This window comes from Ornithorhynchus anatinus, chromosome 12 (genome assembly GCF_004115215.2).
Source record: "Ornithorhynchus anatinus isolate Pmale09 chromosome 12, mOrnAna1.pri.v4, whole genome shotgun sequence".
In the NCBI taxonomy this organism is placed as follows: domain Eukaryota; kingdom Metazoa; phylum Chordata; class Mammalia; order Monotremata; family Ornithorhynchidae; genus Ornithorhynchus; species Ornithorhynchus anatinus.
Window position 1 is genome coordinate 34,484,073 of NC_041739.1, and position 25,985 is coordinate 34,510,057.

Below are 25,985 nucleotides of genomic sequence, written 5' to 3' on the forward strand. Positions count from 1 at the left end.
TCTTTTTATTAGATACTTGCAATTCTGTAAATTGACTTACATCAAATAGAAAAATTCAACAAAGGAAACCTAAGTAAAAAACATGAAATATGCTGTTTTAATGAAAGCTTTATCTACATGCTCAGGAGTAGTAACATTTTATTCTATTATAAATGAACTTTAGAACAAAATTCTTGCGTTCTGCAGCACGGTACTGCAAAAGGATTTCAGACGAATGAAAAAATCCTTCTTGCAGAGCAAAACTAGAATCTTGCCAGTCCATGTTCTGAGAAGCGAATATGTTTACTTGCTTGTTGAGTCTTTTCCAGTCTAATCTTCTCAGCTTTGGTGATCAACTACAGAGAAAGTAGATATTAGAGTATATGTGAAAGGGAAATATGATACAATGCAAGTGCAGATTGTAGAGTAATTTCAAATATTTAATAAACGGTGATGACACATAAAAAACAAGAAGAAAAAGAACAAGAATTAAACCCAGGGTGGTCCCCATGCTGAGAGCCAAAGTAAAAAACAGTCTAGTAAACAGTTAAATTCAAAGAGAAGCAGAATAGCCTAATGGAGAAAGCATGGGCCAGGGGGTCAGAAGACCTAGGTTCTACTTCCAGCTCTTTCAGATGTCTTCTCTGTGTGTTTCGGCAAGTCGCTTAACTTCTCTGTGCTTCAGTTTCCTAAACTGTAAAATGGGGATACCTGTTCTCCCTCCTAATTAGACTGTGGGCCCTATGTGGGACAGGGACTGTGTCCAATCTAATCAACTTGTACCTTCCCCAGTGCTCACAAACAGTGCTTGACACATAGTAAGAGAAGCAGCGTAGCTCAGTGGAAAGACCACGGGCTTTGGAGTCAGAGGTCATGAATTCAAATCCCAGCTCTGCCACTTGTCAGCTGTGTGACTGTGGGCAAGTCATTTCACTTCTCTGTGCCTCAGTTACTTCATCTATAAAATGGGGACTGAGACTATGAAGCCCACATAGGACAGGGACAGTGTCCGACTTGATTTGTTTGTAACCCCTGTATTCATCCCAATGCTAGCATAGTGCCTGGCACATAGCAAGCGCTTAAATACTAGCAATATTATTATTAGCTGTGGTCTAATAAGACATGTACGTATAAAGAAGCCCTAGCCTGTTCTATTATTAATTGCCCAAAGGTCAAAAACAAAATGCATCATACAGGAAGCTCAACTCAATGTCATCCACTGTCACAGTTTCATTACCAATTCCCAATTTTTTGTCCCAATTGTATCTCTACTTCGAATTGGCTCCCATTTCTGTTACCAAGATTTTACAGTTTTGCATTTACAAGCCTCCCTCATGTTTTAAAATTAGATTTCTATTCCCTTTGGTTTTCAATTCCCTCCAATTAATTTGATCTTAAAATGTAATTAACATTAGCTTTCAATGAAGATGCTAATTCCCCATAAGGTCTAAGGATGCCTCAAATGCATCACTCATTTTTATGATTTTCCCTTACGGATTTTGGGGGCAATTTTCAATTTGGGTTAGCTGAAATAAAGTGGAACTACAACACATTGAACCAACTTTTATCTACGTTTTTTAATGAACTTCAAAAGCTACTGGGCTCCTTTCATTTCCCCATGGAGAAGGGGAAAGATGACAGCAAAAAGGTGGAGTTGACTTAAAGTAAATTGTTGGCAACAAGGTTTTGGCACCGTTAACAATCCTTCCTTGGAATTTTCTGGATATCAATGCCATTAAAATTGAAAGACAACCAAATCCTCATGAAATTCCAGCAAAATTGGACAGGCAGTAATTTATCTGCTTTCCCACCCCTTCTCAATCAACGATATTTAATATTGTACTAGACTAAGCAATAGGGAGAGTACAATAGACTTGGTTCACACAGTCCCTTGTCCTCCAAGAATTTGCAGTCGAAGGAGACAGAGGGGAGAAAAGGCAGAACAAACATGAGACACCACCGGGGTTCCCCAGAACCAATTCTGCCATACTGGCTCTTCTCTGGAAATGCAAGCGTGATATCATCTTCTTGGTTATTGTTTTGTAACTCCTACAGTTGAAGCCTGAGGACTAACCTGATATGAAATTGGCACACAGTAGAGCTAGAGAGCTATTTATATAATTTACCCCCAGATTCCTGGATAATGAATTATTTTCAACTCATGGCGTAAACTTATCTCTCTGGATCTGTCTTCCACAATGTTGTTTCTACTCATATTTTCTGTTTGTGAATGATCAAATTGAACTGACCTCAGATTTGCAAATAGAATAAAAGATTAAACAACGTCTTTGGACTCTACTTAACCATTCCTGGATTAACTACGTTAGCATTTAAATGGTCTCTACTAGGCTTTGAAATTAACACCTCACTGAGCTGAAAGGACATCCTTAAGGGAAAAAAAGGAGTGAGGGTTCCCTCTTTGCTTAGGCTGTCTCCATTCACGGAAACAACAGAACTGATTATCAGTGGTTCCATTCAACACTAAAAATCAGCAGGAAGACCTAAAGAAAAACTTCCTTATTGCCTTTAAGGGGCTCAAGAACGACCAAGGCTAAATTAGGGCGGCTGGTTTCCAAGTTCAAAAATTGAAACTGAAAGAACTAAAAACCATCTAAAAGATACTAGTGAGCACAGACAAAAAGCTTAAAGTAGAAGAATGATTCCTCACATTCCAACTGAGAGCACGAGCATGTTTGGTCAAAGCTCAACTCGTACACCTCCAAGTTGACTCAAGGTTTGGTCTTTTTTTGCTTTTTATAACCCCAAATTCTACTAACCTAGGAAAAGTCATTTATGTTCTACTTTCTCTCCCATTCAAGGATCCAGACATTCTACAAAGATTGCTTTTAACAAGCTTCCAGAGTTAAGGGCAAAGGAATGTATAGAACACATGATCTGTATGTCCTCTGCAAGTCTCTTAATTCTCCAAAAGAAGCTACTCTGTCTTCAGTTTCAGAAAGAACAAGAGACCGAATTACGTTTCCTCAGGATGGGGAAACATTGTGAAGATTTTTTGTTGCAATTCCAAGAAACTTCAAAAATTATTTCTTTGAAGTATCTTTTGACAGGTTCATTATGAATTTTTGTATGTAAGAAGAGATAACATTTTCTAAACAGCACTTAAGTTGACTCTCAATTTTTAACAGTTCCTAGATTTGCCAATCTTCTAATGCATCTGTACCAAAACAAAGAATTTCAGCAACTACTATTTAACAAATCACCTGTAGCAATTATCTATCAATTAAAAATATAGTATTTGTATTATATGCATTGATAATGTAATTACATTTTGCTGTCCAAAAATAAATTTAAAGTTTGGGCTTTTAGGATCAAAAGGGCAAGAAACCTACAAATTTCAAAGAAAAGGAATGTCACTTTATCTATGAAGTCTCTATCTTTTGCAATTAAAACATTAACCAAATAAAAGTTTCTTATTCAGTGAAGAATTGTGAATCCATAGAGACCTTAAAATTCAGGAACTAAAGAGGAAGTATATGAATCTGAGTTTTGGGGAGAAGAATCACTTAATATACTCCACAAAATATTCCTGAGAAAGAGGGCATGCTTCCCCCGGGTCTGGAGTGTTGGGCATAAGGTGAATTATTTTTAAATGACTAAGTACTGGAGAATTCAGAAAAATTATGAAATTCTTCCTCTAAGCAGAATATCCTACTTTCAAAACAATTTTAGTCATACTAATGGCTTCCTGATTTGAACCCTATTTACCTTTTCTGTGCCCCGTTTCTTTTCTCGAGGTTGATTAAGTTTAGCTTGTCTGTCTACCAAAATCTTCTGCCAGTATCTCTGTTCATGGTCACCTTTAAAACAAAAAAAAATTGAATAAGTAAAAACTTCTAAATACAAAAGTCTTTGTGGTTCTCAAGTGAAAGAGATATGAGTTTATTTTCCTTCACCAAATTTAAGAAGAGGAACACAGTCTACCAACAGCATTCTAGTTTCCATGAAGAAAAGGAGAACAAAATCGAGAGAGCAACACCTTCAGAAGAAAAAATGAAAGCTGAAAAATAAAATTACTTCGAAGTATTGGTCTGACTACAGAGGCAACCATAAAAATTACAATGATTACCATAATGCTATCTGTTCCAAGAACGACAAATCTTATTTCTGTGAGCCATTATGTCCAAATCTGTTTTTTTCAATAATAATTTTGGCCGAATTCAGCATTCAAGGCTGAAGACAATTTGCTAGGTGAAGAGTATCATGCAGGCGCAACTAAAAGGTCTGAGACAGGAATGTATGTACACATGCACATCCACCATAATACACAATAAAAACTGGAAAAATTCAAGTTAGAAGGGAGATAGAACTGTGTGAGAAAGGATTGGACAAGGCATAAAAAGGCAGCTATAATGTCCCTTGGTATTAGATGGCTTAATACTGAAATTCCTTAAAGATTATAACCTGCTCCTACAAATAAGAGGGGATGTCAAAATGTTATTTCCAAAGTCACAAAATGATGTACAGTGTGTGTTTCTCCATAATATCAGTTCTTTTTTCATTATGGCGTATCAAATGAGCCACCATTCCAAGCATGTTTTTTAGGCATTTAAAAATCTTACCAGAAAGGACTTCAAATTTCCAGTTGTGCTTTTTCTGAATTTCTGTACATGCTTTCATTATTGCTTGGGCATCTTCAGGAGTTTTATATCTGACATGACATTCTGTATCTCCTTCCAGCATATCAACATAAACCACATTAGAAATCACTGCCAGAGTATCCTGGGGTATAGTTTTCCAGAAAGGGAACAGGATGAAGTTAGTTACATTAAAAAAAGAGTCATTCCCACCCTCTTACAAGTCATATAGCCATTAGTTTAAAAAATTGCTTGATGGGTAACTTAGGGAGTGTAAAATTCGAACAAATATTAATTTTTAGAAAGGAATGGGAGATCCAGGCTTCTCTAATGTCTTCAAAACTAGGACTATATCCTTAAGTGTTTTCCCGAGCATCTGACTCTTCCATAATCTCTCACTCGGAAATTTCATTTGCTAACCTTTGGAATATGTTCGTGTTTTTAGGGTAAAAAACAGAGGGTACATCCCTAAATGATCTCTGCCAGACAGACGACTGCAGGAGTGGGATCAACCTAACACTGAAATGATTTACCTGTATGGCCTGCTGTGAGGGGAAATTAACTAGATCCCCATTCCTAATCAATTTCATTCACAGCAGGCCCTAGAAGCAAAACGACTTTATGCAGGAATGTGATAGTCAGCCTTAATTCTCCAGCACTCTTCCAGGGGAAAAAAAAAGGGGAGGGGGTAGGACCGGGAGAAATACTCCCAAGCCATCCACTAATTTACTTTCCCAGACTAGAGTTTAATTCATAAATATTAACCTGATTCATGATTACATGAAGGAAACAACATTTTTATAAAAAAAGAACAGAAGGAAGAGCTGCAGAACTCTAGAGAAAACAGCCTGGGAACTAAAAATTTAAAAGCAACAACTTTCCTCCAAACGCTAAATGCACAAGGTGTTGTGGAGTAGACGGTGAAAGTTAAATAACTGATCTGTCAGATTCCTAATATCTTAGTTATTATTAGGCTAATCAAATAACAAATTACTCTGGTTCTTGATATAGCCGTGGGCCAGTCACTTCCCACCCACTTTATGCCTCAATTTTAATTACCTACAGGTCTCCTTAACCTGGGTATTCCTAGTCTAAATTATTGTAAAGAAGGTGGCAGGAGAAAAACTACAGAACAGACTACACAACTAATACACTGTATTTGCTATAAAAGAATGCCAGCAACTCAATTTTTGCCAGCCCAAGAGCCTAACTGCAGTAACCCTTTCCTCTCCTCCATTTTGTTTTACTCACCCACCAGAGTCAGTCACTCTTTACCCTCACAAAGATCCCCAAGGCCCTGTCTCACCCCACTAACTCAACTTTTAAGACCACTCCTCCAAATTCAGAAACACTTCAAGGTCCTATGGATTCTCTAGTGATCTGAGCCACAGGACAGTCTATTTCGGGAAGCTGAAAAAGCCTACTTTCCTTTCATCTAAGGACTTACTAAGTGACACCAGAGCAAATTACAAAATTCTCGCTACACCTTGGTGACTTTTTGGTGACCTGAGACTTGTAGGGTGCAATATACGCCCTTCAAAAATGTTCTGGTTGAAACTTTTCATGTAGTGTTGCTTCTTTTAATATATTCTATGATTATTCACTACTCATACCCACATTCAATTACACAATCTAAGAATGCTTCCAGTCTCCAAAAACAACCAAATAAAAACACAAAACCCCCAAACAATTGTGATCAAGTTTTTCAAAAGGGAAATTTTAAATATTTTCCTGGGTAATTTTTTGCCCCATAATGGCATTTCTTATGCCCACAGTTAAGATTTCTCTAAGATCGGTATGTAATTGGCCCCAAATTCTATTGGCAACTGATCCTTAATAGAGCCATAACCTTGACCTAAAACTTCCCAAGAAATCTTTTCTCTGTATAGAAGCATTAGTGACTTTTAAAAATATAAATCTCAGTCTGACTTTGCTTTAGCAAATACTTTCTTAATAGCTACTATGGGCACTGAAAACCTGCATGAGGATGAACACCAGAGCGGAGATTTCAATTTGATTTGCTTAAATCTACTTCACATTCAAAACATTTTCACAGGCTAAAACTGCTACAAGAGGACAACTACCCTGAGGGCTCAAAGCATTCTTACCCTGATGTGTTTCCTGCCTGGTAGGGGCTCAATGCTAATGATCTTCACAATCACTCCACTCACAAATTGCGGTCCCATTGAGTTAACCTTTTCAGGGGGGCAAGTCTTTTCACCTTCTGCTGTTAATTTGAAGAGGAAAAGAGCAGAATGAAATTTCCCATGTAACAATTTGGCAAAAAGATGGAGCACTCTCCAAAGTGGTGGTAACAGCCAGTAATATTAAGACTTCTGATAGTGGTTGAAAAAATTGTTACAAAAAATAACAAGAGAGCTTAAGTAATATAAAATTACAACTCTAGCTTCTGAAAGAAAAAAAAGGCAATCTCAATTAGGACCCGCTGTTAAAAAAGCAAAGTTAAGTCAATCCCTCAACAGGATAAGCTTTCAAAAACCTATAGATCAAATTTAAAGCAACCAAAATGAGACTTGGGCTCTAAGTGGGGAAAAAAAAACCTCTCAAAGAAAAAAGTGGTCACTGAATAAATAACTGCCAATTATAATGCATCTCTTAACGGGTGAAGGTTAAAGCCTTTGGATAGTCCACAGGAGTTCACACGTATTTTACTACTGATAAAAGTGGAAAATAACATTTCATTCACTTCACTCATTTGCTATCCAGTGTAAATTCAGGCATACAACCCAACAAGGACAGCATAACGTTAATGAATGAAAGTGCCTGATAACTAGTACTCATGAATTAAAATCATGACTTCCTGCAAAGTTATGGTAGCCTAAGAAACATAAAGTGGCACTACACCATATACAAGCACCATGGACAGAAAAATGCTCAGCCTCAAAACTGAATGAATGCAAAATTGGGTTCCTAACCAATTAATTCACCAAGAAAAATACCGATTTAGAGAATTTCTTTAGACTCATGAATCGATTCTTTCCTATTAATGATCTACCTTTGCTTGTTTTAATTTCAGACTTCTTTGATTCACAAGTATCAATTTCCATTTCACCCACAGTCTTGGATTTGATTTGGGATATTGTCTTCTTTAAAGAAGCCATGCTAGCTTTTTGCAGAGCCAAATACTCTTGCTTCAAGGCCATCCATTCACTTCTGCAAGGAAAAATAAAGAAATAGTCATAAATAAAGATTTCCAGCCGTGCTTAATTACAAAAGCATTTGAAAATATAGCCACGGAGTTTTGTAAATAGAAACTAATGTTTCCCTTGTTTTCATGCATGTGCATGAAGTCATTCTGTTTGCAGCAACTGGAACAAATGTAACCTCCCCATGGGAGGGTCCTCATATAAATCTACTTAAAAAACTTGTCATTTTAAATGCTTTTCATTTCAAAGATTTTGCCAGAAAGTTCCAGTACCGTATTCTGAAAATGGACTTCATGGTTGGTTAATGTAACTGAGTAGAGTTAGTATATTAGTCTTTTTCTCAAGAAAAAAAAATTAATGATTGAAAGGAAAAGACTTTGTTAACCCTCTCTAAACTTCAGAGATAACATTCCTCAGTATTTATTGGCATCAAAAGAAATTTCCAAGAAGAAAAAACACCCTATGGAAGCAATTTATATATTTACATACATTTAACATGTAGATGTTTCTGCAAACAGCTAGAGCTTTGCCTGATAGAAACACAATGCCTATAGAGCCACTGTGAGAACGAGTCATTGTTACTCTAATCTGTGCCATCAAACAAGCTGATAGGGGATTTTTAAAGAGGAGGATATCTTGTGGTAATGGTTTTAGCTGTTAACATTGACAACTGTATACTTCAAAAAAGCATCCAGACCCACCCTGGATCATACATTCTCCGAGAGCAGATACATTAAAATAACAAAAGAGCCATGTAATGATTCTTTGAGATAAAAAGGCAAAAGGCAACTCTGGAGGAGGAATGGTATAAATAGAACTGCAAGGAGGTAGTCCTTTTGCCAGTCCTGTGAAGAAGAGCAGGCCATGGAGTGAAAGCAAAGGAGGTAAAGAAAGGGCTCCATCCTTCCCGGTGTGTTCTCAAGGTACTGACGATGAGTTAACTTTATTTTTTACGTTCTTTCAGGGTGCCTCGTTTGGAAACGAGGGTGCAGGAGGATCCAGTGGTATTGTGCGTGGGCCCCTTCTACTTTAACATGGAGGTGCTTTCTGTGATTTAAAAAGTAAGTGCTTCCATGTTTTAGTAGAGGTGAATCCTGCTTTTTCAATAATGGACCCATTCACTCATGAAGAACACAGATGATGACTATTCATTGCCTACTACTCAGAATGAAGAATAAAGAAAGGTAATGGGTGGCTGATGCCAACAACCCCTCTCAATAACTCTCACACTGATGTGGTCTTTGTGAAGAACTGCCTTTGCTTTAACATGGGGGTACCTGCTACGTAAGAAAAGTAAGTGCTTCCATGTTTCAGTGGAGGTGACTCTTCAAATCTACAACACTCATCAGCGAACAGGCCCTTAATTTTCAATTTTGTAGGACGTGAAGGTAGTTTGTAAATTTGATTTCAGGGCTCCCTGTCACTTAAACGTGGATAAACTTGCTTTACTTTTAAAGTAAGTGCTTCCATGTTTTAGTGATGGTGTTACCAAAATTTCTTCGATGTGAATCTCTAAAAAGGACCCCTTCTCCTTTAACATGGAGGTGCTTGCTGTGAGTTTGAAAAATTAAGTGCTTCCATGTTTTAGTTGAAGTGAACCCTATTTGCTTATGGAACCTGGCTCGGAAAGTTTAAAAGGTTTATTCTACTGGGTTAAACATCAGATACTGGCTGTCCCAAATGTCTGAGTTAGATATATTATATATTAGCTGCAGGCCATTACTGTTGCTAACATGCAACTCTGTTATGTATAAACTGGAATTGCACTTTAGCAATGGTGATGGACTGTAAGTCAATTTTTAAGATTGCTAAAAAACCCATATTCCCAAATGTACACGTTTTTAATGCATTCTGACATTTATACTAATGCACTTCAATAATGGTGATGGGACTGTAAGTCAATTTTTAAGACTGCTAAAAAACCCACATTCCCAAATGTACTTTTAACATTCTGACATTTATACTAATTACATACTTTGAGAGTACTCTTAATGGTATGACTTCTTCGCCCATTTTGTGTCTTTCTTTGTGCTTTTTCTTATGCTTCCTTTTTGATTTTAAAAGAGAGCCATCTCCATCTTTCATATCGCCAGTATCTTTTTCCTCTTCTGTCGACACTTCAAGATCTAAGCTCAAAAACATTCCAAGTTAAAATCCAGATTTGTTAAATTGGAGGGAGTTAGATTTTGGCCAATTATTCAACACTTTTTTTAGGACCTTTGCAATCCTTAGGCTTTTCTGTTGACTCCTGAGGATGATGACGATCGTCTTTTGCACAGGATTTCTTCAGCTTTGAGCGGGATACGAATGCCTCAACGTCTCCAGAACTGCTCCGCTTTCTCTTTGCTGGCCTGGCTTCCTCTGGCGAGCCTGCCATTTCAGATCGTTCCCTCTTTTTCTTCTCTTTCTTGGATGGCTTCTGGTTCTCTGAACTATCCATCTCGGAGCCTTCAGACACTGTCCTGGCTCGTTTCGGCTTGCTATTATGCTCTCCAGTAGTGTACTTAGTTGATTCCTTCGTCTCTGCAACCTGGGCACTGTTTTCTTTCTTCATTCTGGATTTCTTCTTTTTTTTCTTTTTCTTTTCTTCTGTATATAAAAATTGTGACAATTAGATTCTACCAAGAGACATGTAACTTCTCATTAAATTAAAAATTTGCTTGCTACATTCGATATTTTGCAATGTAATACCCACCAGCTACCGGACTTGTGTTCAAGCCAGGAATGGGTTTATTTTTTACTGTCTTCGGGAACATCCCTGGTTTTCTTGGTGCTTCTTCAGGTGGGTTGTTCAGAAACTATTAAAATAAGATGATGGAAAATGGTAATCATGGTAATTAATACTTGTATATATTACCATTAATCTTTCTCCCCTAGCTATGCTGAAGAACCCCAGCAGTTTGCAATTTTCAGGGACTTGTCTTCAACACTTGATCTGATAACTGGAGAAACAATTGCATACTGAATTCTCCCCCTATTTTGCACTGACAACTGGTAGTTGACACACAGATGACTGCATGCATTCCAAAAGAAATCTTCACATACCTCAATGGCTTTGTCGGCTTGTTCTTTTGTTTCAAATTCAACAAATGCAAATCCCTTGGGGTCTCCCGTGGACTTATAGTGGGGAATGCTGATGTAAACGACATTCCCACATTTTCCAAATACTCTTTCAATCCAGCTGTGGTTGACATCTTTGGGAAGCAATTCCTTAATATAAGGATGATGGGGGGGGTTAAAGACACGAAGTTTACCAGGTCCCAATCCCTTTACCCAACTGGAAGGAGCCTAAAGCCAGCCTAAAGCCAGCTTCTATCAGTGTTTGATAAATTCCAGTCTCTACTGTGCACCTTTGACCCTCTGACCCCTTTACAAAGGGCTGGATTTTCAAGGAGAAAGATTGGCCACCAAGGTTTTTATTTTATCTATAACACCTCATAAGGCCAACCCAAGGAGGAGAAAGCAAATGGAAGAGGAAAGCTGAAAGCCAATGGTGTTTTAAATGGCCAGGTAGTTGGTGCTAAATAGAACTGGAGTTGGATCCAGGATTTACGCTAGGCGAATACTTCTAATTCTGCACTTGTTTCAGTTTCCCAAGAATTCTACTGGAGTAATACTGGAATACATCACAAATCCAATTTTAACTCTTGGGTTCGGAAGACATTTCTTGTGTTGCTTACCACATACACTGTCCGATCATCCACGTCCTTTGGTCGCTCGCCCAGTGGCTGGCGCCTCCGAATTCTTGTGCCTTCTAAATCCAACTTAAAGGGCACAGGCGTAAATAGAGCTTTCCTTGATCCCTCACTCCAACCCCCTCCCCACCGTTATAAAAATACATCAAGAGCTAGAAATTAAAAATGATTTACCTCTACAACGGCGGAGCTTTTCAAGGCACGGGCTATTAGTTTTCCATCTGTGGTTAATTTTTTCATTTTGTTAAATGACACAAGAAGTGATATGTCAACATCTGAGGAAACGAAGTTCATAAGATTGAATGGCATGAAGGAAAGGCAGTCAACTCAATTTTACATTTAAACTAGGCTTGAATTCAAACTTCCTTGGAATTTTAATCCCATCTAGTCTTTCACCTCTTTCCAACCCAGCTTTTGTTTCTGGGAAGAAAGAAGGGCATTCCCCCCTCCCAGTCTGGCTTTAAAGGTGCAAAACCCTTTAGGATTCAAAATGCCATTTTCCCTAAGGCACTTAATTAGTGCTCATAGTCAACTCAATAATATGCATTACAAAGAAATGATTCACTCCCATACGAGTTAGTTAAACTGTCACAAGTTTGATGGAAACTGTTGCAAAAGTTGGTGATAATGCAAAAGCATTATCATCCTAGATATACAGAACTTCTATGGTCTTTCCTTGTACGCTCTCTATTAATGAAGCTATATTATATTTGGCATAGGGTACTGACATAGAACATCACACCAATACAAAGTCAGTTGGTCTAAAATAGAATGCTTCTCAATTTACAAATAGGAATCTCTACCCCGAGGTTGTGCCCAAGAGGAAGGCAGGCAGGAGGACAAAATTCAACAGGACTGGTTTCATTCTGACAAATGGTTCTTCCATTAAGAAATCTCTTACCATGAAGTTCAGCCTATTCAAAATTGGACACTTGCAAGGCAAACACCTCAAACAAAGCTTGTACTAAGGAAATATCCTCATCTTAATGCATCTGCCTTTAACTCTGATGGATTTGATAGCTAGTTTTGTTATTAAACTATCCAATGTCTTTTGGTTTTATACCTAAAAACCAAAGAAAACCCTTCTGCATACACACACACTAACGAGTATATACCTGTGCCATTAAACTGTTTAGACAGTATGCCAGATGAAAATAATTGTGGTTGGTTTTTGTTAAGCGCTTACTATTTGACGAGCACTGTACTAACCAGCACGGGGGTAGACACAGATACAAGATAATCAGGTCCCACATGGGGATTCACAGTTTAAGAAGGAGGGAGCACAGGTACTGAATCTCCATTTTGCAAATGAAGGAACTGAGGCATGGAGAAGTAGGTAGCCAGGATTAGAACCCAAGGCCTGACTTCCAAGCCCATGCTCTTTCCACTAGGCCAAGCTGCTTCCCCCTCTAGCAAATCACTCTGTCCATTAAATGGGGCTCAGACAGCTGCCACAATGGGAAATCATGGAAGGGAGCAGGAGCACAATCTAAGACTGCTTCAAACAGAAAATGTGGGAAATTGTGGAGGGAATTTATTATCCCTCTGCAATTCCATGACCTCAATGCATAATTAAATTTGCTTAAAAGTACCTGCAAAATCTAAATTCTTATACCACTTAAGCAATCTACTAGTCAGCTACTTGTCTGCTGGGTGACATTGGGCAAGTCACTTAACATCTCTGTACTTCACCTATACCTCATGTATAAAATGGGGATTGTGAGCCCTGTGTAAGACAGGGACTGTGTCTGAGCTGATTAGTTTGTATCTACCTCAGAGCCCTTAGTACGGTACCTGTCACATAGTAAGCACTTCAGTAAAATCATTAAAAAAAAAAGCTGAGAGTTTAATTTCCCGAGCATCAATTACAACTCCTTAAACTATACTGCAGTTAGAAAAGGGAGGGTAAGGATCCCTGTTGTGTCACCTGAGGCTTGTTTTCTGGAAGACCTGACAGAATATAGCAGTTTTGTCCGCAGAAGAGAAGATCACTGAGAAGCCCTTTTTATCTTCCTCTTATTGAAAACTGAACAACGATACCGGAGAAAGCTCAGCTTATTCTCAAAGGATGTGGACAAGTTTAATGCCCATGATTATTATGGGTGGTAATGGTTTTAAGGGAAGTGAAAATCAAGAAAAAAAACATTAACATTTCTAAGTAATAGGGAATAAAAACAAACTTATTTTGAGAGAGCACATGCATTTGAAAACAAACTTTGAAATAGGAGATGAACTCTAAAAATAGGTGTTCTGTTACTGCCATTTCACATGTTCCAATTAACATTTGTTGGGTGTCCATAAAGGCTCTTGGCATTGCACCAGGTGCTATCATGGGTTCTAATCCCAGCTCTGCCACTTGTCTGCTGGGTGATCTTGGGCAAGTCTCTGAGCCTCAGTTCCCTCACCTGTAAAATGGGGATTGAGACTGTGAGCCCCATGTGGGACAGGGACTGTGTCCAACCCGATTTGCTTGTATTCACCCCAGCGCTTAGTACAGTACCTGGCACATAGTAAGCACTTAAATAACAAAATTATTATTGTAAGATTGGCTACAGACTGCAAAAACCCCTCAGCCTTTACCATTAGGGGCTTTAAAATATAGCTAGGGGGTGATGTTTTTAGGGTTTCAGCAAGATATAAGGATAGAAGCACCATGACGAAGTGGATAGAGCCTGGGCCTGGGAGTCAGAAGGTCATGGGTTCTAATCCTGTATCCACCACTTGTTTGCTGTGTGACCCTGGGCACGTCACTTCACTTCTCTGGGCCTTATTTCCCTCATCTGTAAAATGGGGATTAAGACTTTGAGGTCCATGTGGGACAGGGACTGTCCAATCAGATTTGCTTGTGTCCACCCCAGTGCTTAGTACAGTTCCTGGCACATAGTAAGCACTTAAATACCATAATAATAATTATTATATAAGGCAACTTCTACCGCTTGAAAATATTTGAATGTTTTAACAATTATGGTACCTATTAAGCACATATAAATGTGCAAAACATTATGCAAAATGCTGGGGAAGATGCAAGAGAAGACACAGTTTTCATTCTACAAACAGTTTTCGATCTAATAGAGAGTGAAACCATACATCTGATCACAAAGAAAGACACTGAGGCTCAGACAGGTTAAGTGAGTTGTCCAAGGTCACAGCGTAGGCTGTTTTAGAGCTGGGACAACCAGGCCTCCTAGCTCTCATTCCCAAGATCTTCCTAATAGGTCAAATTGCCACTCATGAAAAATTATGGATTAAATCTAAACAATCCAACAGGTAGCTGTGATGTTGCACAATTTGCTAATCCTGAAAAGCAAACTACTAAAGAAATCCTTGTCAATCAGCTATTTGTACCTGAGTCATAAAAGTTAAAACGAAACTCCAAATTTTATAGGCTTTGAAAAAGAAAAAAAATAAAACCAGATTATTAGCTCCTGCATAACTCAATTTTCATATGATAAAATCCATACGCTAAAAATAGTCTACTATCCAAACTGTAGGTTAACCCTGTTTGTTCCTCTTCCCTTCTGCTGTTTTTTGGGCACACTCACTGCCACCAAACAGTGGGGAAAAGAAAAGGGGCTATTCAAATTGGTCAATTTTGGTCTTTGACCTAGTGAAATGACTGATGACTAATGTCTCAAAAGAATGTTTTGATTACTATTGATTTCCATTAGCCCCACTTTTCCCCAATAGCACAGAAAACTGAATCCTCTACTGTAAGAAAAAGAATGACTACCTGCTGAATATTTACGATTGCATTAAAACTGATCATGAGATTCAGTCCTATGCTAAATGACAAGTCTGTCCTAATTATGTATTCTAATCTTGGTGTATGGACAACCAAATAATCATAATCATAAAAATATAATCACTGTGACAATTGGTGACACCGGAATTCTCATTTTTTGGAGGACGAATATTCTCTACTGTTCTAAATTATGGATGAAAAGCTTTTTTGAAAGGATCAGTACGCGCCAAGCTAAAGCGTTCTCCAATAGAGATGAAAAGGTGCTTGTTCTTTCCAATATGCATAGGCAAAGCATGTACTTTTGTAAATATACAATAAAATACATAATGACACTAAACTGATTTGTGTAATCACTATATATACATGTAAAATGTATTCGTATGTTTGCGGAAGACAAAATGTTTTGTAGTTAGCATAATTTATCAAACACAATAGTTTGACATGCCTCCCCAACTAGACGTAAAGTTCCTCGTAAGGAGATGTAATGCTTATTTTGGAGAGCCCTCAACCCCTGAAGTCAAGTTTAGAACTTGAAACAGATCTTCCTCCTCCCCCCTGCTCTTCACAGAGCTCACTTACAGCCATCTCTGGACTTCTCTATCTGCTCCCGAAGAAATCGGTCCTTGTGAAGATTGGCGTCTCCAAACCAGAAATCCACTTGCTTGGCGATGTCTGAAAGCACCTGCTTCACTCTTGACCGCTTTTTTTTCTCTCGCTCTTTTTTCTGTTCACTAGTTTCCTCTTCCATGGCCTTATCCTGATTTCCATTTTCGGTTTCCATTTCTGGAATCTTAACACAATTACAGGGAATAAATACTTCAATTCCTGTAACAGTAGCAACCCAAAACGTTTGACATTTCTAGATTAAAAGAAAAACAATTTTCTCAAAATGTTTTTGTTTGAATGGTACTAAGAAAGAAGCTCCATATCCTCTAGCTAAAATAAAATTGCCTTGGTCTGTGACTCCCAGAAATAAAACCTTTCAAGGGATCATACAAAGGAACGTCTCGAGTATTTTCCCAAAGACACATTTAACATTTGAGTTAATTTCATGGACCTGATCTTACTTGTTAAATATAAGTTCCACTCTCTCAATCAGATTCATACTGATAATATCCTAGGCTACTACTTCTCCTTAATGGCTTTTTTCCTTAACAGAGGTAACTGACACATAATCTATTCTCTCCTCTGACCCCAGACTCTACCTACTATAGCATCCACTTTCTTGCTCCCCTTATACTTTAACTCCTGTCCACTGATCTTTGTCATTCCCCTAACTTACCCCCAAAGCAATTCTACCTGCCTAATTATATATACGTGGCATGTATGTCCTATCTTTCCCAAACTCACAATCATGACTCATTTGTTTTCTAAAGTCAATTAAGGGCCAATTTGTACCGGCTTTTCATCTTGCACAGTTAAATTCCCCAAGGCAATTTTTGTTGATGCTTTCTAGGTGTATTTCTCCAATAACTACTGAAGTACCCCAGGCTCCAAAAGCCCCTCCTGCCTCCAGCTCCAATATTATATTCCATCACTGCTGGTAAATCAGTCCCTCCCCAAATATGTTCTTTACATCCTTGTGATCCGCTACACTTGAACCTATACACACAAAGTGAAGACAAGTTCCTGTCTGAATTACCTGTTACGATAAAAGGTACAACACAATTCATATTCACAACTGTAATAATAATTCATCATTCATAACTGTAATCTCCAGAACGTGAGCTTCTTGTGGGCAGGGCACATGTCCACCAACTGTTATACTGTACTCTCCCAAGTGCTTAGTACGGTGCTTTGCACAAAGCAAACACTCAATAAATACCACTGATTGATTCAAGAACTTTTTGCTGATAATTTCATCCTGAGGCTGCTTCATATGCAACTGTTGAAGAATTTTAAACGTGTCTTCTTTGTAGAGCCACAAAGAAAATACAGAGAAGACATGTCTAAATTTCCTATTTTTTTATTCCTCACCTACGACGCACTATAGGTAATTAAAAAGTACGATGTCTAATCCCCTCCCGCTACCTCCTCTATTAATCAGCCAATGGTACTTATTGAGCGCCCCTGCATCATCCAGAGCACTCTACTACGTACTTGGGAGACAAGAGCTCTGCCCATAAGGGGTTTATAATCTAGTTGGGGAGACAGACATTAAAATAAGCAACAGGGCCTAACAAAAAGAGCACAGGCCTGAAAGTCAGAGGACCTGAATTCTAAGACCAGGCTCTACCAGTTGCCTGCTACGTGACCTTGGGAAGTCACATCATAATAATGGTATTTGCTAAGTAATTAGTAGTAATTAGTAGTAACTAGTAGTAGTGTGAGGCCCTATACTAAGAACTGGGGTGGATACAAGTAAATCGGGTTGGACACACTCCCTGTCCCACGTGGGGCTCACAGTTTCAAGCCCCCTTTTACATTTGAGGTAACCGAAGAACAGAGAAGTGAAGTGACTTACCAAGCAGACAGGTGGTAGAGCCGGGATTAGAACCCAAGACCTTCTGACTCCCAGGCCTGTGCTCTATCCACTACACCATGCTCCTTTTCAACTTCTCTGGGTCTCATTTCCTCATCTATAAAATGGGGATTTAATACCCGTCCTTCCTCTCAGACTGTGAGGCCCATGTGGGAAAGGGACTGTCCCCCAACTGATTTATCTTGTAGCATGGAAGCAGCATGAACGCGGTGGGTAGAACACAGGCCTGGGGGTCAAAAGGTCATGGGTTCTAATCCCCACTCTACTACCGGTCTGCTTGACAAGTAACCTTGGGCAAGTCACTTCACTTCTTTGGGCCTCAGTTACGTCATCTGTAAAACAGGGATTGAGACCGTGAGCCCCATGTGGGACAGGGACTGTGTCCAACCTGATTTGCTTGCATCCACCCCAGCGCTTACTACAGAGCATAGCACAGAGCAAGCGCTTAACAAATACTATTATTATCTGCGCAGTGTTTTCTATATTGCTTGGCTCAGTAACTACATAACAAATACCATTATTATTTTTGTTATACGGGAGCATCAGCATAAAAGCAGATGTACCTAAGGACTGTGGAGACACCATTAATATTGTTATAGGGAAAGCATCAGCTCTTAGAACAGTGTTCGGCACATATTAAGCACTTAAATATAATAATTATTGTTATCAGTGTACAAGCTTATGTACATAAGTGGTAGGGGCTGAGGGCAGGGTGAGGAATATAGGAATCCAGGAATTCCCAATGCTGATTTCGGATTCCTGGACTGAAGCAACAATTAGCAAGTGATTTATCTCCAGATCTTCTGTCTTGCGGTCCACCGGAACCAGTGTTACGCCTGTACCAAGACAGAAGGAAATCCACCACATGGCGGATATGGCGCTCCCAGTGAAGTCGATACATTTTAGGATGGTTTTGTAGGTGGGAGAGTGGTGGCCTGTCAGATGTGAAGCGGTAGGGAGTTCCAGGCCAGAAGGAGGACATCAGTAATAATAATGTTGGTATTTGTTAAGCGCTTACTATGTGCAGAGCATTGTTCTAAGCGCTGGGGTAGATTCAGGGTGATCAGGTTGTCCCATGTGAGGCTCACGGTCTTAATCCCCATTTTACAGATGAGGTAACGGAGGCATGGAGAAGGTAAGTGACTTGCCCAGAGTCACACGGCTGACAAGTGGCAGAGCCGGGTGGTCAGATAGATGAGATCAAGGCACAGTGAGTAGGCTGGCATTAAAGGAACGAAATAAGTGGGTCAGGTTGTAGTAGGAGTTAGTGAGGTAAGGGAGGAAAAGTTGAGTGAGTGCCATAAACCCTCACTTCCTCTTCTCCCGCTCCCTTCTGCATCACCTTCGCACTTGGACTTCCACCTTTTATTCACTCCTCTGCAGCCCCAAAATGCTTATGTACACACCTATAATTTATTTATATCAACATCCATCCTCCCCTCTAAAACATAAGCTAGTTGTGGGCATGGAATGCATCTACTAACCCTGTTAAAGTTTACTCTCCCAAGGGCTTAGTACAGTGGTCTGCACAGAGTAAGCTCAATAAATACGACTGATTGGAGAGAAGGGGGTGAAAGCCAGACTGTAGGGGGTCGATGAGAGAATTGGAGGAGAGGAAGTAGAGGCAGAGAGTGTAGATAATTCACTCAAGCAATTTGGAGCGAATGGTAGAAAAAAGCTGGGGTAATAACTGGAGGGTCCTGTGGGATCTAGGGAAGGTTTTTTAGGATAGGGAGATACATGGGTATCTCCCCTCAGCACTGTGCTCATCCGCTCATTTGTATATATTTTTATTACCCTATTTATTTTGTTAATGAGATGTACATCGCCTTGATTCTATTTATTGCCATTGTTTTTGTCTGTCTCCCCTGATTAGACTGTAAGCCCGTCAATGGGCAGGGATTGTCTCTATCTGTTGCCAAATGTGTACATTCCAAGCGCTTAGTACAGCGCTCTGCACATAGTAAGCGCTCAATAAATACTATCGAATGAATGAATGGGTATGCTTAGGCCAGTTACTTAACTTCTCTGTGCCTCAGTTTCCTTTCCTCAACTGGGGATTCAATACCTGTTCTCCCTCCTACTTGACTCTGAGGTCCATGAGGGGCAGATCAGTATCGCGCCAGATTCATTGGCATCTACTCGGGCACTTGGAACAGTGCTCGACACACAGTAAGTGCCTAATAAATACCCCCCCCCAACCTCCCCAAAAGAAACAGCCACTTATTGGAATGCAGTAAGATGACTATCCCTTTAGTCCCCCCAAAATGGAAAGGCTTTGCAGATTGTTGTGTAAATCAGACTCTTCTTCCTGCCACCTTTCAGCATCTCTTCCCGCTGTGTTAGCTAGCTATTCAAGACATTAAGGTCAGCAAGTCACTAAATTGTTACTTCCCTTATCCTTTGCCAACTATTTCACCACTAGGCTAGCAGGTCATCTTGAGTTAGCATCTAAACTGGAATTTTGGTTAGCCAATTCAAACTATATTATACAAAAGATGCTAATTTGCACAATGATAGGATGCTAATCCCAGGAAATAACTGAGGATCTGTGGGAATTTTTAAAATAAAATATTTAGAAGTTAAATGATGAGAACAACAATAAATACCAGATTGATTAAATACCTGTCAAAAACCATTGAGGGTGTTAAAGTGTCGAACTTGCCTACAACAAAGGCTGTGCCGCTATTATGGAACCGATATTTTTAAAATACTTTTAGAAGACTTTGGGCAAACATTATACAAAAGCAAATTTTGGCTAATGTTCTCCAAGTACAAACTAGATTTTTCTTCAATCTGCTTGTGGAGCTACTCAACTCTAAAAGTAATCTTAATTAGCAATCTGTCCATATGGTCCACCATAGGATTCAGGTATGGCTAAACTTGAGTTTATAAAATAATATACTGCACTACTCAGTTCTTCAAAAACTACACCTTTCCACTACACATTTTGGAAAATCTACCATGGAACGCTGTTAGGGAATTAGTGAAAATTGTAACAGTGCTGTTTATCTGGCGAAGATGTGATCCGATTTCAGAAGAATAATTGTGCCTGAGCAATATGGTGTAGGTCAGAGCATACATACTACAGGGTGAGTTTTCCTTAATGTGGGATTTGCCAGAAACCTTATAAAAGCGTACCCTAATAATAAAAAAAGGTTAAGCTTTCTCAAATACATGCAAGGAGCTGGAGTATTAGTCAGAGACTGCTGTTTTCCACTGTCAAAAGTAACTGCACAGGGAGGTACTGGAATATTGAGAAAATTTAGAGACAGGCTATAATAAGAACCCAGAAACTGCAAAAGACTTTAAGTTTGCATCAACAGAAAAACCATAACACCAAAAAGATACGCGACTCAGAATAATTTATTTTAATAAGACTTCTCAGTGGGTGTAATCATGTGAGCAAATGCCGCAAAATCACAATGCAAACTTTATAGCAGCCTTGGTTAAGTCTGTGATATTTACTTAGGATTTGCATTCATTTGGGATTTAAAGAGGTTAAGAATCTTCAGGTATCAATCCATCCACTATCACACAGGACAATTAAGGGAAGTGGGCTTACGTGCACGCTGCCAAGGTTGAATTTTGAGCTTCAAGACTGTAAGCTCGTTATGGGCAGGAAACGTGTCTGTAAATTCTGTTGTACTGGATTCTCCCAAGCGCTCGGCACACGGTAAGGACTCAAGAAATAGCACTGAGTGATTTATTGAGCCGGACCCAAGCAATCTCCAATGGTTGAAAAGACTTAGCAGTGGCTGGAGGGTTATGACTGATTTCTGAGAGCTCTCGGCAGAGCTATTATGCTATGTTAGTTATGCTAACATAATTATTATGCTATGTTACTTAATAACGAACTATTAGTTATTATGCTATGTCATGTTGTTCTGTATGCTGAGGTACCTGCATATACACGTGGACTGCAAGCTCCAGAAACCATTTCCCCGTCATTGGGCAGAGATGGCCTCTATCTGTTGCCGATTTATCCATTCCAAGCGCTTAGTCTAGTGCTCTGCACCTAGTAAGCGCTCAATAAATACTACTGAATGAATGAATGACATCATAAGAGAACTACAAACCCCTCAATAGGCTGGTGCATTCATTCATTCAATAGTATTTATTGAGCACTTACTAGGTGCAGAGCACTGGACTAAGCGCTTGGAATGGACAAATCGGTAACAGAAGCCCTGGAACACACCAGATATCGCTGACTGTAAGCATCACGGGGGCCGGGATCGCGTCCACAAACTCTGTTGCCGTACTGAACTTTCCCCAGCGCTTGGTACGGTGTTCTGCCCACAGTAAGGGCTCAATAAATACCGTTGATTCATCCTAAGTAGGAATGATTCGCTTGGTGGAAGCGATTAGACCATAAGCCCGTCAAAGGGCAGGGACTGTCTCTATCTGTTAATGCTTTGTACATCCCAAGCGCTTAGTACAGTGCTCTGCACATAGTAAGCGCTCAATAAATACTATTGAAAGTGTGGGAGTCTTGGCAGAGCCCTCCCGTACCTGACTGGTGCCCACTTTTGCCAGCCTGAACCAACCCTGCGAGCAAAAGATTGTCCGACGGATCACAGAGAGGTTTGTAGCAAACGTCCTCAGCTCCCCATTCGCCCACTTCTATTACTGGGCTTAGAATCCTAATGCCCAAAGTCTCCTAAAATAACACAACTGGCTCCAATTATTGATACGTGCTGGTTCAGTTGCTGATCTTTTCTCGGCTTTTCCCCTCACGTAGCGTCACATACACCTCACAGTGGCGGTGGGGGGGGGGGGAAGAAAAAGCCCCCCCAAAAAAAGAAAAAGAAAAAGGCGCGGCACCGTCTGCCATCGGCAGTGAAGGCATCTGAGCGAAGAAACCAACTAGGGAATAAGTGGATAAGGCTCTCTCCACTACTCCATGTTGCTTCTACGGCATTTCCCCAGTTACTGCAGAAATCAGTTCCGTAGCCAGAGCCATGAAAAATGGCAGGGCACCATGAATTTGTACTGTACGAGCTGAAACTGCGGAATAAAAGAAAAGAGGACAGAGGAAAGCTCAAAATACCTGCTAAAATAAAGTCTCGGTCAATGCTGCATCTCGCCTGAAATCTAGGACGCCGCCACAAATGGATCAAGACAGACCAACGCGATGTGCTTGGCAATAACTCTTTTAGAGTACAAGCCTTGTAAAGATAGTGAGGCAAGGAGACAATAGGTCACCATAAATATATAAAATCTAAATATAAGTAGTGTCTTCTTCCAATACAAGGGATTACTCTGTGTATCTACAAATGAGTATTTTTCTTGTATCTGCAATGAATATTTTTCATGTATCTACAAATGAATATTTTTCTTGTATCTACAAATGAATATTTTTCTGGTATCTGCAAATGAATATTTTTCCTGTATATGCAAATGAATATTTTTCTAATCTACAACCCTTTCGTTCTTTCCAACGGATATCTGAATTTGTCCAATGCTTACTAATCTTCATTTTACACATACTTCATCCCTAATAGTACCAAACAGTATTAACTTTGCCCTCGCCACCGATGATCTGCGTGGCCCAGTGGAAATAGCCCGGCCTTGGGAGCCAGAGGTCATGGGTTCGGATCCCGGCTCTGCCACCTGTCAGCTGTGGGCAAGTCACTTCACTACTCTGTGCCTCAGTTCCCTCATCTGTAAAATGGGGATTAAGACTGTGAGCCTCATGTGGGACAACCTGATGACCCTGTATCTCCCCCAGCGCTTAGAACGGTGCTCTGCGCATAGTAAGCGCTTAACAAATACCGACATTATTATTATTATCTCACTACCTCAGGGTTTCTCAAATCTGGAATGAGAACAAGAGCATTCAGAATGGTCCCAGATTTCAGATGTGCTTAGTGGTGCTGGGCTCCCAATGACTACTTAATAAATACCGACTTCTTGGGCTTTTCACTTAAATGAGCTTTCCACTCTTTCAGAAATGTGTTTTACCTCTATCACCATCAATACTATTTATTACCAATCAATGGTATTTATTGAGCAGTTTCTGTGTCCAGAGCACGATACTAAGTGCTTGGTAATAATGATGATAATAATAATAATGTCGGTATGTCCAACCTGATTAACTTGTACCTACCCCAGCACTTAGAACAGTGCTTACCACCGAGTAAGCACTTAACCAGAACTACAATTATCACTCTTATTATATGAGTTTTCGATGTGAGGCACATTTCAGGTAGGTTTCTGGGGCATTTTTAACAGCCTCCAGGTTTCTTGCATTACCTCCTCTCGTTGGAATAACTGTTGAGCCCGTTGTTGGGCAGGGATTGTCACTGTTGCCCAATTGTACATTCCAAGCACTCAGTACAGTGCTCTGCACACAGTAAGCGCTCCATAAATACCACTGAATGAATGTTCCAACGAGGCCCCGCCTGAGAAGCAGCGTGGCTCAGTGGTAAGAGCCTGGACTTGGGAGTCAGAGGTCATGGGTTCGAATCCCAGCTCCCTCATGTCAGCTGGGTGACTTTGGGCCAGTCACTTCACTTCTCTGTGGCTCAGTTACCTCATCTGTCAAATGGGGATGAATCCTGTGAGCCCCACGTGGGACAACCTGATCACCCTGTTCTCCCCCAGCGCTTAGAACAGTGCTTAGCACAAGGTAAGCGCTTAACAAATATCAACATAGAAAAGCAGAGTGGCTCAGTGGAAAGCACCCGGCCTTGCGAGTCAGAGGTCATGGGTTTGAATCCCGACTCTGCCACTTGTCAGCTGGGTGACCTTGGGTAAGTCACTTCCCTTCCTCTGTGCCTCAGTTACCTCATCTGTAAAATGGGGATGAAGATTGTGAGCCTCATGTGGGACAACCTGATCACCTTGTATCTCCCCCAGCGCTTAGAACAGTGCTTGGCACATGGTAAGCGCTTAACAAACACCAACCTTATTATTATTATTCTCCATGCCTCAGTTCCCTCATCTGTCAAATGGGGATGAAGACTGGGAGCCTCACATGGGACAATCTGATGACCTTGTATCTCCCCCAGCGCTTAGAACAGTGCTTGGCACATAATAAGCTCTTAACAAATACCAACCTTATTATTATTCTTACTATTTCATTTCTCTGGGCCTCAATTACCTCATCTGTCAAATGGGGATGAAGATTGTGAGCCTCACGTGGGGCAATCTGATGACCTTGTATCTACCCCAGCGCTTAGAACAGTGCTTGGCACATAATAAGCTCTTAACAAACACCAACCTTATTATTATTACTATTTCATTTCTCTGGGCCTCAGTTACCTCATCTGTCAAATGGGGATGAAGCCTGGGAGCCTCACGTGGGACAACCTGATGACCCTGTCTCTCCCCCAGCGCTTAGAACAGTGCTCTGCACGTGGTAGGCGCTTAAATACCAACACTATTATTATTTCACTTCTCTGGGCCTCAGTTCCCTCATCTGGAAAATGGGGATGAAGCCTGTGAGCCCCACGTGGGACAACCTGATGACCCTGTCTCTTCCCCCAGCGCTTAGAACAGTGCTTGGCACATTATAAGCACTTAACGAATAGCATCATTAGTGCTAAGGGCGGGGTCGCAAGTGCGCATGCGCGGCCCGTCCGCCACGGAGGGGGTTGCAAGTGCGCATGCGCGGCCCGTCCTCACCCGAAAGGGCTCTGCACATGCGCAGTAAGCCCGTGGGGGGGGGGGCGGGATGATGGGGGGGCGAACGGAGAGGGAAGGTTGGACACAAGGGAAAACAAGTGTGGAGGAGAATGACTCGCGCCCGGAGAGCCCCGTGTCACGGCCCGGACACTCACCCGGCCCGCTCGCCGGGACCCCGCAGCCTCGCCTCCGCCCGCTCGCCGAGCCCCGTCCCGCTTGGCCCCCCCCGCCATGGCGTCACCCGCCGCGCGACGGGAGGGGGGAGGCCGCGGACGTCACCGCCGCGCGACGCGCGCACGCGCCGGAGGGGAGGAAGGCGATTGGCTGCCGGCGGGAGCCGTTGGGGCAAGTCTCGCGAGAGTCAAGGCCCCGCCCCCCCCCCTTTTCCGCGGGAAAATTCAGAAAGGGGCCGAGGTGGCCCTGACGGGGAGGAGGCGGGGGGACAGTGTTATGGCGGACGTTTGAGGGGAGGCCTGGATTCCCTTTTCTACCCCTTTTTTCTCCCTTTTTTGCTCCTTTTTTCTTCCTTTTTCCCCTTTTTTCCTTCCTTTCCCCCTCCCTTTTTTTCCTCCCTTCTCCACCTTTTTTCCCCCTGTTTCTTTCCCTTTTTCCTCCTTTTTTCCTCCCTTTTCCCCTCCCTTTCCCCCTTTTTCCTCCCTTCCCCCCTTTTCCTCCCCTTTTCCCCATTTTTTCCTC

General features: G+C 40.8%; 1 protein-coding gene and 2 non-coding genes across 4 annotated transcripts; 2 read left to right on the forward strand and 1 right to left on the reverse strand.

Annotated features, from left to right (window-relative positions):
- Positions 1-74: 74 nt before the first annotated feature.
- Positions 75-25,522, reverse strand: LARP7 (La ribonucleoprotein 7, transcriptional regulator). Of its 2 annotated transcripts, none has more exons than XM_029076995.2 (13): positions 25,445-25,522; positions 15,758-15,968; positions 11,611-11,711; positions 11,422-11,505; positions 10,787-10,951; positions 10,437-10,539; positions 9,959-10,330; positions 9,717-9,867; positions 7,591-7,748; positions 6,683-6,798; positions 4,560-4,719; positions 3,706-3,797; positions 75-335 (listed from the first exon to the last, which is right to left on the reverse strand). In XM_029076995.2, the coding sequence occupies exons 1-13, from the start codon at positions 25,520-25,522 to the stop codon at positions 243-245; spliced, it is 1,884 nt and encodes a 627-aa protein (XP_028932828.1). In that variant the 3' UTR covers positions 75-242. The 2 variants fall into 2 exon arrangements, with proteins under 2 accessions (XP_028932828.1, XP_028932827.1); XM_029076994.2 differs by having other exon boundaries at positions 6,683-6,801.
- MIR302-2 (microRNA mir-302-2) lies at positions 8,763-8,831 on the forward strand. Its single transcript, NR_034859.1, has one exon. It is a non-coding gene; the product is annotated as a microRNA mir-302-2 (primary transcript).
- MIR302-1 (microRNA mir-302-1) lies at positions 9,122-9,247 on the forward strand. The gene has a single exon (NR_034860.1). It is a non-coding gene; the product is annotated as a microRNA mir-302-1 (primary transcript).
- Positions 25,523-25,985: the final 463 nt, after the last annotated feature.